This window comes from Gopherus flavomarginatus, chromosome 4, assembly GCF_025201925.1.
Source record: "Gopherus flavomarginatus isolate rGopFla2 chromosome 4, rGopFla2.mat.asm, whole genome shotgun sequence".
Taxonomy (NCBI): Eukaryota; Metazoa; Chordata; order Testudines; family Testudinidae; genus Gopherus; species Gopherus flavomarginatus.
This window is the reverse complement of record NC_066620.1, coordinates 107,910,651-107,925,115: the sequence shown is the minus strand read 5'-3', so window position 1 is coordinate 107,925,115 and position 14,465 is coordinate 107,910,651. Positions and strand designations below refer to the sequence as shown.

General features: G+C 41.2%; 1 protein-coding gene across 5 annotated transcripts in view; it reads left to right on the top strand.

Annotated features, from left to right (window-relative positions):
* The window catches only part of AIG1 (androgen induced 1), a 196,986-nt gene that overhangs the window by 99,783 nt on the left and 82,738 nt on the right, over window positions 1-14,465 (top strand). The window contains exons 4-5 of one of the 5 annotated variants that reach the window (XM_050949901.1): window positions 6,837-6,910; window positions 8,423-9,084. The exons of 3 other annotated variants lie outside the window; for them this stretch is intronic. In XM_050949901.1, coding sequence (XP_050805858.1) covers window positions 6,837-6,869 — 33 coding nt within the window. In that variant the 3' untranslated portion in view covers window positions 6,870-6,910; window positions 8,423-9,084. Of the gene's footprint in view, window positions 1-6,836; window positions 6,911-8,422; window positions 9,085-14,465 lie in introns of those variants that run through there. One more of the 5 variants, XM_050949900.1, reaches the window with a different exon arrangement.

Genomic DNA, 14,465 nt, shown 5'->3' with positions numbered 1-14,465 from the left:
GTTAGGCAGAACTGGTCAAGCAGGTCTTAAAGGAATGGGGGTTTACCTCAGTTTACATATAAGGTGTAAACAGGGTCCTTAGACAGTGAGGGAGGGAAGACAGGAGACAAGAAAAATCTGCATTTTTGCAGACAGATGTGAGAAGAAACAGCATGAAGAAACAGTAGCTTTCACTAGTAGACACCATGTTGCCTCCTTTACTGTTTGAATAAATTTGGCTTTGAGGGGTAACCTAGACAAAAATGGGGGGACTAGACTATGAGAGTAAGGGGGCAAAAACTCCTCTCTTTTTTCATCTAAGACGACAGAGAAACAGCCATTGAACTTTGGGAGTAGATCCTGGCCTGAGAGTTTGGTCACAAGTGGTACTGGGAACGTGTGGTAAGGGAGTTCATTGAACCAAGTCCAGCTTGTTAAGTTTAGAAAGCATTCTATCTTTATTTTTCTTGTAACCATTTCTGACTTTAATGCTTCATTACTTGTACTGACTTAAAATCTGTCTCTTTGTGAGTAAATAAATGTGTTTTATTCTTTAATCAAAATTAATCCAGTGTTGCGAATTGTTTGGGTAACACTATTTAAGGTAGCCAACAGTTGTATATTGATCCCCTGAGAGGGGCAATGGACCTAATATATCTGGACTATCCAGGAGAGGGCTGGACAGTGCAAAACACAAAGTTTTTTTGGGTGGGGGGGAAGGAATCCTGGATGGGGTGTGTTTTTTAGGTCATTCTGCAAGTACTGACCAAGACTGCTGGAAGCCAGTGTGGCTGGTATTTGCTGACAGGCTGCTGAGGTCCAGAGCTGCTGGAGCAGGGCTATACCCAGACACTCAGGGTGTGACCTGCATGCTTCTTGGCTATTTGTGAGGAGCCCACGTTGGGATCTACAGCAGCCAAGTGTTGTGAGGCACCCCAAGTTGCAGGGCAAGTGGTGACAGCCCCTCACAGGTCTGGATTAAATACCAGAATGTCATAAGCACCCAAAACTTTCTAAGGTCATGCATCACTTTTTAAAACATTATTATTATTATTACTATTGATTAATTTATGTTAGAGTAGCAGCCAGATGCTCCAGCTTAAATCAGAGCCCCGTTCTGCTGGGCACTGTATGTACACTCTGCTTCAAAGACCTTACAATCTAAATGGACAGAACAGATTAAGGATGAGAGAAAGGAAGAATTATTACCCCTGTTTTACAGATGAGGAACTGAGGCACAGAGATTGACTTATATGAGGTGGTACAGGGAGTTTGTGGCAAAGCTGGAATTAAATCCAGTCCTAGTCTAGTGCCTTAACCAAGAAATCTTTTTTCCTCTCCAAGGCAGGCCTGGAACACAAACTAAGCAGGATAGAGATTCATATGTGATTCAAACTCAGAGAGAGTTTGGCAATTCTGTTGGGAAGACCAAGAGACTCAATCTTGGGGGGGCAGCTGCTCCAGGTTCTTCCTCACCCTGCTTACAGTTGGCCTTTTTCATTATCTTCGTTTTAGTGGTGTTACTGGAATCTGTTCAGGGGGCACTGGCTCACCTTGCAAGCTGTTCTTGGGTTCCTAACATAGCCCTCTAGCTGCTCTTTCAACTTGTTTTAGCAGCTACTTCCAAAATATCCCAAATGCACAATTTTCTTTTGTACATTTTTTTACGCAGGGTAAATTCCCCAGGGATGCTCTCTCCTCTATGATTATTTGAGCTATGAGAGGAGAAAATCTGACCCATAAACAGAAAGGTGCTATAAGAAAGAACAGTTTGGAAATGTAAACAGTGTCAAAGGGGAAAGTGCTGCCTCTTCCTCTTCCCAGCTGCCTTCAGACTTCCTTTGAAGTAATACTTTTGGTGACCAGGACACTTAGTTGCGGCACCAAGTAGAAGGGGCAGATGTTATGATCAGTTACAGAAACACTAGCATTTTGGTAGCACATTTTTAAAGGGACTGAGAAGCCTCTTTCATGTATTCAAGAGACTCTCTTCAAGAGGTTTTGTGGAAGTCCAGTTACAGATGCATAGTTTGTCGGGACATCAGAAAAGGAAATTTTATTTAGATAACTTAAATAAGAGGTAGCTTGGGTAAAACATGTTATTGACACACAAGTTACATAACTGATGGCCATGGAGGGGTTATATTTTCATTACTTCTCAGCATTAATTTGAACGTTGGAAGAAGGATGTGCCTGTTAAGAAGACATAAAATAATGTAATCTGATATAGACGCCTGCATTTATTTCCTTCGGATGAGAAATTACTGTTTGCCAGCCCTTTTTCAAATCTGATCTCTGCAGCTTAATTGGCAATAATACAAATGTTAACAGCTGTATAAGAGATGTTATTGAGTCCACAACAGTAGCCATGGTTACCTGCATACTTTCATTGCTTTATTAATGTGTAATTCATTTTTTTTCTGGAAATACCATTACCATGTAACATAATATAATACAGCCTCTTAGCGGGTATTACTGTGAAAAGGAGAGCATCTCTCAGTGAACCTGAAAGCTGTTTTTATCAAACTGGATTATATACAGAACATACCACCTATGTATTATAGATCCCGTAAACGCTGTATTATAACAGAGGGAAAAGAGAATCCTACAAGTTTCAAGTGATATTACTCTAGAACGTTTCACAATAAAAGAAATCTTTTAATATCTTTTGGCATTAAAAAATATGGTCTCTGATTTACACTGGTGGGCATAGCAGATCTTGTGGTCAGAGTGCCCTTTCTCTCTGCTTCCTGTGTTCAGATAGTGCTCTGAAAAATTGTACTACGGGTGAATATCAATAAAAATAATTAGCCAGATCTAGATCCCTGCTCAGTCCTTTTACTGCCAGTCTGGTGGCACAAACTGGAGGGAGAACTGACTTAAATAGATAGCTAGGGACTCTGCTGATGTAGGGAAATCCCAGGATAGGATCACCAGTTCCTGCCCCACCTCAGCCCAACATAGGGGCCTGCTGGGGTTGGGGTATGTAACTGGAATGCAGTCCTGGACCAACAGATTGGAATCTATGGAGCAGTTACTGCCAACATAACCTAGAACATCCTTAAAGTTACTCTAATTTGTACTAGGGAACAAACTCTCTCCCATCTGCCCCCCACTATCAGAGGGATGGAAAGGTGGTATAAAGTTACCTAAGCCCTCTGCTCCTTGGCTTCTTGCCCTCCACCTCACCCTAGTATGATGAGCATAGGTGAAGTGCACCAGATTTTTTTCCAGGTTAATGGAAAGCAAACAATTAACTGCACCAGATTTTCCAACTGCACATTAGTTTAGTTAATAGAATAATAAATAATATTTCCACTTCAGAATATCTCAGTACTTTGCAAATATTAATGCATTCAACTTTACAAGAATGCTGAAGCCCATATACTCAGGATTTAGGTTTGTTTGTTTGTTTGTTTGTTTTTAGTGGGATGTAGTAAAATTCATCCTGAATGCATAACCACTGTAAATCAATTAAAAATAACAGAAATAGCATCTAAAGACGGTGGATTGGTGTTTTGTTTCTACGGGATTGTTTGATCTGATTTCTTTCAATACAAGGTTTCTTTATACTGTTTCTACACTGTTCCATAGCATGACATAGCATACTTTGCACGTCTAACAGCATTTAATTGAACGTGTATGTAAACTGCATTTTAAAATACTGTTACTTGACATGTCAGTTTACAGTGAAATCAGGGTATTGATCGGTTGCTGCATTGGCTTGAAATAAAGACCAAATACTGTAATATTTAAAGATGACATTGCAAAATTACTAGTATTGCCCGATGAAACCATGTTGAAAAGAATGATAAAGCTTTGATGAGCCAGACCAATTTTCAGTGCATCTCCGAGGACAAGTAGGATGGCATTTAGATTAAAAGTTCCATAGCAAAGCCAGCTGTTGCCTCAGTCTGGCTTCCGTTGCTGCTCCAGTGCTGCCAGGTTGGAGCTATTTATAGACGTTAGCCTATATCTCTCGATGTGCACAGACATACTACTCTCTCAGAAGTTGTTGTGTTTCTAAAGAAGTGACGTCTGTTTTATTTTCTGGTCCTTCGCAGGGTAGTTTGTTCTGTATCATGCAAAGGGAGTGAAGCTTGACACATCAAAAATCTACACCCTGTACATTCTCTTGCTTTGTATTTTTCTATTGTTTATGTAAAATGAACTCCTTAATTTCTGTTTGTGTACTCTCCACATGCAAGACATCGAGCTTAATTTAGCCCTGGGATATGCTGATTTCAACCAGCTTGAATTTAGGGCTGCTCTCAGCAGAAAATCTGGCGGGAGGAGATGATCAGGAGGAATGGTGCCAAGTGCAAACCCCACTTCTCCAGGGAGTCAGCAGCATAGCCTCTAACTGGGGAAGAAGCATGGCCAGGAGACTCAAAAGATGCATTGATTTATCAAATCTCCCAATGAGCCCCTGGCCAGGAGGCTCTCATGGAACATTAGTCAGATTTTAAACCTGCCCTCCCTGCAGTTACTGGTAGTGCAAACAGTGTCCGACCCAGAAGCACAGCTGCTCCTGATTTTCACCTGCTGTGCCAGCAGAATTGAGACAATAGCTGATGATTTCCCAACTAAAATACCAGTTACAGATTTCACTCTTCACAATGGACAAGAGTGTTGGTTGTAACCCATGCCTATGAGGGAATGCATTGGTAGTACTCTTGCTGGAGGGCTATGGTTTGGGGAGGAGTGGAGAAGCTGCAGAGTTCTGTGTAGTCTATTAATAAATTTCTCGTTCGGAATGATAGATCTGTGCTAAAATGTATCGTGTCAGCGCCTTGATTTTTCGTTTAACTTGAGATAAAAATTGCAGGAGTTTTTTCAATTTCTGTTAAATTTAGAACCTCAGGGAAGTTGGAGTTGTTTCATTTGTGGGTATGAACGAGACAGTCATTTTTAATCAATTATAAGTGATGAGGGTATTTTCCCCTCCCCCTCCCTTTTCTGACTTCTCACAACTATAAACATCCCTCATTTTCGTTCACACACAGCTGCTGTGGTTTTTACTGATCAATTAACTTTGGCATTAAAAATTAGCAGAATGAAATAGACTAAAGAGGAAAATAAGAGCATAGTAGTTGTACCTGATTTCTATGGTTGCAGAAATAAAAACTCACTATAGAAATATGCTTAACAAGAATAAGAGAAATTGAAAGACATATAACACATATGTTAACAGGTAAACTAGTGATTGGAAAAATGACCAAGTGGGATGAAGTGATTGAAAACAAATCATTGATATACCTTATACAAGAGTATGGATTTTTACTTAATACTGTAACTAGTATTGTCTATGTTCAACGGTGTTCCCTTATCTTGTATATCTAAAACCCTCCCTTGTTCAAGATATTTGTATTGTGTGCAAATCTATTTACCTTTAATTTTAAAAAAGTTGTAATTAGAGAGCCTATTAGTGTAGTTACAAAGGCCTGATCCTGCAGCCTAATTCACAGTACTGTGGCTATAGTGGGGTTCCCTCTGAATGCAATGCATCTGTGTGTGTGGATCAACTTGCAAGACTAGGGCTGTTTGATTCTAAACATGATTTATGTCCTTACTCAATTTCTGTAAAATAGGAAATATCCTTACTACCAAAATAGTAGGAATTTGGAAAGGGAGAAGAGTGTGTGTCGCTGGAAGAACTCTTACTTTAGTTTTGTTACAGTGGACTAGAATTTGGACTGTCCACTTGTGACATTCCAAAAAGTATGAAGATGGTTCCCTACACCTCAGAATTCCCCCTAGCATCTTCTGAATTATGCTTTAAAAAGAAAAAACTATGTGCAAAACTGTGTAATAATTTTCCAGTTGCATTCTCTCGAAATCACTACTTCAGCTTGTCTCAATAAAAAATTAAACTTATTTTCTGAGGAATAAAAGAAGCTTTCCCTCTGGTTGTAAAATAAAGTTTTGATTGGGGCTGTGTGTGTGTGTACGCACAAGTATGTGTGGGTTTATACTAGCAATAAAAATGTCTCTTTTAATTGCCTTCATCCTTCCTGGACCTAAATACAGGATATGATGTACAGTAGGCCCAGGACAAAATATGAGGACAGCAAGAAAAATAATTTTGAGATGTGGGATCAGATTCCTTAGCATAAATAACATTTTCTCTAACCTTTATTTCATACTTTCACACTACTGATGACAATTTTAATAGTAGTAGTGGGAGAACACCAGGTAAATGTCTGGAGTGGATTTTTCCTTATAATGAGGTGTCTCTTCCTAACTTACATTGGCATGACGATATTAAGGAACAAAGCATAACATATTGGTTGACCCTTTCAGCTGAGCTGATGGTTGACACTTGGCAATGAATCCTGCTTACCAAATCTCAGGCCTGGTTTGGGCAGGCTTTGAGCTGGCTATAGTATTGCAGTCTAATGAATCAAACTATGGTCCTAACTCTGAGTGTCCTCAATTCATGTTGAGAAGCACTTCACAGAATTGGGCCTAAAAAGGAGAAGGGTAGGACATAGGGAAACTAACTGGGAACTCTGTTGGAAGTCTCAGCAGAGAGGCCAAGAATTAAATTGTTGGAAAAACTGACAGGAGTAGGTCTTCAGTTACTGTAATTGTCAGAGCTCCATTGACTGCAGTGGAGCTATGACAGTTTACACCACTTGAGGCCTAGAGGTGATCCCTCCAGTGTATGGTTGAGACAGATTGTATACTAGCACCGCTCATGTTGTCGTTATTCTGTGGATACTTCATTCCCCTGGGCTAGTAATCGGGCACTTTTCACCAGTCCTAATATGACTTTCAAAAGGGAAACCTTTACCATTTCAAAACTGTGTCTCGGTTATTTCATTTCATTTTCTTCCTGTTGTTTCCTTTTTCAGATTACAAACCTTTCCCTTCCTGTATTCTTCTAAGAACAACTTGAATATTCATCAAAAGATAGTTCTACAAAGAGGTTTTGTATCAGATTTGCCCTGAGATAAACCTAGATTTGGGCCTTGCGCTGGAAGGAACAATATTAGTGTTTTAGTTTTATTACCCAAGCCTTGGTTATTTATCTTCCACGTCAGCATCTCAAAACCATGTACCCAACCTCCATTCCCTCCTCCCCCTCTCTGTTTTTCTGGCTGCTTCTTTCTTGTAGTTGCAAGGGAAAAAAAAAGTTCTCCTCCTCCTGGAATATTTCTTTCCCTGAAGATTTGAGGCAACGCATTTATTTTCTGCTAATGGAATTCTTTCCATGGCAGCAAATTATGACTTTGCAAAAACATAGATTGTTGTAAACTGTCAGTATCCAAGTGAAGTTGCAGCCATACAGAGTCAAGTTTGAGTTTGGGCTCCCACTGTTACCAGCTCACGTGCACGTACACATACTCAACCACTTTTAAATAGAACTGTTGTAGAATAGATGGCCTAGTTAGATTATTTTTAGTTTTTGACCTTTTCAGATATGAACTACAACACATTAAAACATAATGAGGTGGTGCTATTATTTATTTCATAGGACAGGTCCAAGGTGAAATATCAACATGAGGAGGGAGGAAGAATAAAGACTCTGATACACTATCATTTTTAGTAACAAATGGCCAGTTTCTTTTGGTAACTCTAATTTTACATAAGTCTGATAGGGCATACCTACTGCACACTCAGAGGGTGTAGGGAAGGGTTAGCAGCCGACAGATGGGAAAAGGGTAAGGACTAACTCAGCTAAATTATCAGATTTGATGACTGGAGAGAGATTCCTGCTGGGGGTCACATAAGAGAAAGGTGCAAAGAGAAGGCCACTGGGTTGAGAGCCTGAGTGCAATAAAATCCCTCTCCTTCCTGCTATGATCATAGCAAGGGCAATTGCTGAACCTGCTTGGAACAACTAACCAAGGGTTGCGATAGAATTGCCATCTCTGGAAAATTTTAAATCAAGATGGGAGGTTTTTCTAAAAGCTATGTTCTAGTCCAAACAGGAATTAAATCTGGGAAGTCCTATGGCCTGTGTTACAGAGGAGATCAGACTAGATGCTCACAGTGGTCCCTTCTGATGTTATTTATGAATGTACGAACCTCGCTGACAAGAAGTGCTGGGAGGGAATTGGTGAGCTTATCTCCTGGCTACCCAAGGAGAGCTGGCATGACCTGGTTAGATCTGAGTCAGGGACTGTATTAACTGTTGTTAACACATGGAGAAAACCCACCTTAACCCTTCAGACTCAATTGATGGACCCTCATTTACTCTGGTTCTGTGCTGGGCTTGAAAGGAGCAGGAGCTTCATTAGCTTTTTGTGTTGGTCCACAAAGTCTTGGAAGGTATTTTGAATGCTGACCCAGCTGCTTCCTTCTTTATTAAGTTTTGGGAACCTACTGGCTCCATAAGAGAGACTATCTGTTTGGGCTGCAGCCGGAATCTTGCTACAAGCAAAGCACTCAGTGAGTAACTTTTATATATATCCCCTCTACCTTTTCTCTTTTTCAGACATGTTGAAAGCTGAATTGGATGATAATATATAGAATCCACTTCATATTTCTTAAATCCATTTACTTGTTTGGATGCTTGGCTAGCTAAACTTAGCCTCCTGGTTTAGAAGTCATGTTGGAGTACTGTTAACAGTCCAGCTACAAGTTCAAAGCAAATGAATATGGACCCAACATAGTCAAACAGCCTGACCTTCCTAAGAAACAGCAAACCTACAGAAAATTACACTTGAAAGATATTTTTCATTGAAGTGCTTGCAGGGGGAATTCTTGACATGTTCCAATGTGCTCCTCAAGCATCCTTGTGTTCCTCAAGGAAAGTCCTGCCACCTTTTTCATAACCCATGATAAACCCCTGTGAATAAAGATTATTGGAAAGTCTCCACTGGGCAATGCCCATGCTGTTTCTTTAGACGTGGTACTGCCCCTAAAACAGCAATGAGAGTAGCATGCTTTTCTGAGTATCATCTGTGCATGCTGAAAACACACAGGGACTTTTTTAAACTCCAGAGGGTTCAAGATGACGGTAAAGTTCAAAATTAAGAGGAATATTTTCAACTTGAACATTTGAATTTGGCAATCAGTGTGTCATTTTAATAGTAGTAGTATAGTTAGCTAGCTATATTTTATCTACAGTATCTGAAATAAAGATTTGTTAACTGATTTGTTCTCCTCCTACACATTCTTTTTCTGTTACTTTTGTTGAATGTTGTGCCGCTTTCAAGGAATTTTCCTCCCCAAAGCCAGTTACACCGAGTACAGTGCTACCAGGAATCCTCTCTCTATTGTATGACCAAGGGCACCAGGGTACAGCTTATTCATCATTCCATCACATACATCTTCAAATGACTGAACTTGCTCAATGCATTGAGCAAAAGCATTTTGAAATAAAAAAGCCAGTGTGATCAAAGCCAAATAGGCACATATGTATTTTCTACTTAAAGACAAAAGGCAACATGTTATGACTGTTTTAATGTTCATACTTTGCTATAGTAAGGTAAAAGCCATGTGAGGTATGTTATAAGATTGACCATAAGCATTCATCTCATCTGCCACACGTATTAGTAGAGTATTCCTGTATCTGGGCTCCCACACCTGGTGGAAAGCCTAGATAAACCCAGGGTATATAATACAGGTATTAGTACACGCTAGGTATCTTTCTTTTAGATCCTGCTCCTGTTCTCCATTACTCTTATTAGCATCACCAGTCCCAAACATCATGACAGAGTTAAAAATAATAACTTGTAGAGATTTTTTTTATTTGCCTCTTGGTGTCATAATCTATTGGGTTCGTTTTTTTCAAGCTATTCTCCACAACCATGAAGACTAGAAATTTGTGGTTTTTGTTCGTTATACCGAGAGCTTAACCAGGCCTGTAAATGTCAGTGTCCTGTACTGGAATAAGTACTAGTGAGCAGAGTACTTTTTTTCCAGTCTTTTGCATTGAGTACATTATCATCTATGATTTATTGTTTGTGCTGCTGTAGTTGTGGAGCCAGAACCCTGTTGTGCTAGGCGCAGTAGAAACACAGAGCAGAAAGACAGTCCCCACTCCAAGGAGCTTACAGTCTAAGACAAGAGACAACGGATGGATACAGATAAATGGGGAAATACAAGGAAACTATGGGTATGTCTACACTATAGGATTATTCCAATTTTACATAAACCGGTTTTGTAAAACAGATTGTATAAAGTCGAGTGCACGCGGCCACACAAAGCACAATAATTCGGCGGTGTGCGTCCATGTACTGAGGCTAGCGTCGATTTCTGGAGCGTTGCACTGTGGGTAGCTATCCCATAGTTCCCGCAGTCTCCCCCGCCCATTGGAATTCTGGGTTGAGATCCCAGTGCATGATAGTGCAAAAACAGTGTCGCGGGTTATTCTGGGTAAATGTCGTCACTCATTCCTTCCTCTGTGAAAGCAACAGCAGACAATCATTTCGCGCCCTTTTTCCCTGGATTGCCCTGGCAGACGCCATAGCATGGCAACCATGGAGCCTGTTTTGCCTTCGGTCACTGTCACCATATGTGTACTGGATGCCGCTGACAGAGGCAGTACTGCAGTGGTACACAGCAGCATTCATTTGCCTTTGTAAGGTAGCAGAGACGGTTATCAGTCGTTCTGTACCGTCTGCTGCTGTCATGGGTGCTCCTGGCTGGCATTCGCTGAGGTCGGCTGGGGGCACAAAGACAAAAATGAGAATGTCTCCCCAGGTCATTCCCTCCTTTATGTTTTATCTAAAAATAGTCAGTCCTGCCTAGAATATGGGGCAAGTGTACTAGAGAACCAGTGTATCAGAGAACCAGAGAGCACAGCCGCTCCATGTCAGATCCAGCAGAAATGATGACCTACATGCCATTCCCGGGGTTGCCCCTGCAACAACCCCACCTGTTGCTTCCCTCCTCCCCGAACCTTCCTGGGCTACCGTGGCAGTGTCCCCCCATTTGTGTGATGAAGTAAAAAAGAATGCAGGAATAAGAAACACTGACTTTTTAGTGAGATAAAATGAGGGGGAGGCAGCCTCCAACTGCTATGATAGTCCAGGCAGTACAGAATCTTTTCTTTACACAGGAAAGGGGGGAGCTGATGGAACTCAGCCCCCAGTTGCTATGATGAGGATGGTTACCAGCCATTCTGTACCATCTGCTGGGAATGACCAGGAATCATTCCTATTTTTACCCAGGCGCCCCCGGCCGACCTCACCTGAGGACAGCCAGGAGCACTCATGGGTTGATGAGGACAGCTATCAGTCCTTTTGTACTGTACCGTCTGCCACTGGGGAGGGGAGGGGAGAGGATGTTGCTGTTCAGTGCCTCAGCACCGCGTCTACCAGCAGCATGCAGTAGACGTAGGGTGACATTGAAAAAAGTCAAGAAACGATTTTTTTTCCTTTTCTTTCACGGGGGGTGAGAGGGGGTAAATTAACGAGATATACCCTGAACCACCCCGGACAATGTGTTTAACCCTACAGGCATTGGGAGCTCAGCCAAGAATGCAAATGCTTTTCGGAGACTGTGGGGACTGTGGAATAGCTGGAGTTCTCAGTCCCCCCCCCCCCCATGAACGTCCATTTGATTCTTTGGCTTTCCGTTACGCTTTTCACACAGCACTGTGCTGTGGACTCTGTATCATAGCCTGGAGATGTTTTTCAAATGCTTTGGCATTTCGTCTTCTGTAACGGAGCTCAGATAAAACAGATTTGTCTCCCCATACAGCAATCAGATCCAGTATCTCCCGTACGGTCCATGCTGGAGCTCTTTTTGGATTTGGGACTGCATAGCCACCCGTGATGATCAGAGCTCCACGCTGGGCAAACAGGAAATGCAATTCAAAAGTTCGCGGGGCTTTTCCTGTCTACTTGGCCAGTGCATCCGAGTTCAGATTGCTTTCCAGAGCAGTCACAATGGTGCACTGTAGGATACCACCCGGAGGCCAATACTGTCGATTTGCGGCCACACTAACCCTAATCTGACATGGCAATACCGATTTCAGCGCTACTCCTCTCGTCGGGGAGGAGTACAGAAACCAGTTTAAAGAGCCCTTTATATCGATATAAAGAGCCTCGTTGTGTGGACGGGTGCAGGGTTAAATCGGTTTAACGCTGCTAAATTTGGTTTAAACGTGTAGTGTAGACCAGACCTATGAGACCCCCTTGGTCAGCATGACAGACAATGGTCTTGGCCCACAAGCAGCCTAGCCATTGTCAAGTTTTCTGTAGGCCTCATGGAGAAGGAGAGTTTGAAGGTAAATAATGAAAGAGTTTTGTGGTGTTTACAGCGAGCTCCTCCAGGCATGTGCTGCAGCCTGGGAAAAAGAGAGATGTCTGAAAATTCAGCAAATGGGAGATAGGGGCTGACAGCACAGTTTTATGTGCTGCTGTAGAACTAGAGATGGAATAGACTTACTGCTTATTTAGTCCCTTTCCTGCCAAGGATAGGATTGTTCCTTGTAGTCTAGTCCTAAGTGATAAGACGTCCATCACTTTCCTTGCAAACGGTTCCACAGTCTAAGAAAACTTGCTGTCAGGAATTTTAGTCGTGACGCTTAGCTTAAATTTACCATTTCCTAATTTCAGCCGATTTTCCTTGTCTGTACTCATCTGTAGTCCTAAATTTCTCTGTGTTCCTGATTTTGACACCTTTCCAATATTTTTTTATAACTGCTTAGCCAAACTGTATCTATTTTGTTTCTTCAATCCTTCTTCCTAGATTAAATTCTTCAGTGCACTGATTCTATGGACTAATTGTCCCAAGTGAAGTGAATATATGAGTTATACTTTTTTGTAGTTTTGCTCAAGTGCTTTCACACATTGTGAACTCAGTCCTGTGACATGAGTTGTGCTTGGAAAGCATACTTCCCTAGGGAGTGAGGTCTGTCTTTTTGCTCAAGTTACTTGTGCTGTTCTGGGCATGCTGAGCAACTTCGAGTTGTTTTAAGATGAATTTACTCAGGTCTGTATATTAGATAAGGCAGATTAGAAGGTTAAAGAAGTAATAGCACCAATACGCCTCACTTGCCCTTTCTTGCCATGTCTGATGCATTGTCCCTGACTTTGTTCTGAGAAAAAAAAATTTAAAAAATTCAGTTTGGAAACAACTAAATGTTTAGTTTTGAGTCAGTTTAACAATAAACTGCATTTCCCTGTTGTGATTGTTTGCCTTATGGGAACAGGTTTCAGAGTGGTAGCTATGTTAGTCTGTATCAGCAAAAACAATGAGGAGTACTTGTGGCACCTTAGAGACTAGCAAATTTATTTGGGCATAAGCTTTTGTGGGCTAAAACCTACTTCATCAGATGCATGGAGTGGAAAATACATTAGGAATATATATATATATATATATAAAACAGTACATGAAAAGATGGGAATTGCCTTACCAAGTGAGGGGTCAGTTCTAATGAGACAATTCAATTAAAGTGGGATATTATCAACAGGACAAAAAGTCACTTTTGTAGTGGTAATCAGGGTGGCTTATTTCAAACAGTTGACAAGAAGGTGTGAGTAACAGTAGTGGGAAATTAGTATGGGGAAATTAGCCAGCAATGCCCCCTGCCATGTACATCGGCCAAACCAGACAATCTATACACAAAAGAATAAATGGACACAAATCAGATGCCAAGAATTATAACATTCAAAAACCAGTCAGAGAACACTTCAACCTCCCTGGACACTCAATAACAGACTTAAAAGTGACAATTCTTCAACAAAAAAAACTTCAAAAACAGACTCCAATGAGAAACTGCAGAACTGGAATTAATTTGCAAACTGGACACCATCAAATTAGGTTTGAATAAAGACTGGGAGTGGATGGGTCACTACAGAAACTAAAAACTAATTTCCCCCTACTGTTACTCACACCTTGTTAGTCTCTAAGGTGCCACAAGTACTCCTCATTGTTTTTGCCTTATGGGAGTTATAGTTCTGATCTGATGTTCCCGTTCTGTGCCGTGGACTGGCTCCTGTTATGCATCGCACCACTTAGTTTGCGGGGACACTGCACTCCATAGGAGAAACTGTAGTCCATCCAGCGAGCTCAGCCTGTAGGAGAGAATGAGGGGCATCAGCCACCTCACACTGCAAATCCCACAAAGCAATGTGCCATAATAGGGAAATGCAGTGCAACATTTAACTGATTCAAAACAGAATATTTTGTGTTTGGTTTTCCTAATGGTTTCTGGATTCAGCTGGTATGTTACTGAGTTTCCTGGGAGCCTTTGTCACCCCCCATTTCATTTACATAAATGCATACACTTTTTAATACACACCACAGCTTCCGGTTAGTTCCTCATGCAAGAAAGGTGGAAAATGGAGGGGATGATGGTGAATAAGCCAGTCAAAGTAAATTAACAGATTTGGATTTAAATTTTGGAGGAAGTTAGTTGAAGCCCCACATCAGAAAATAACCATTTCTGAGAGGAGGAAGTTTGAAAACTTGGATAGGTGTAAGACATTGGCAAATTCTTATAGCTCTTGGTAAAATTTCCAATGGCTGGTTTGAGGGAACTCTGTTGGAAAGGTGAGGAGGAGAAAGGGTAAGTCTTATGT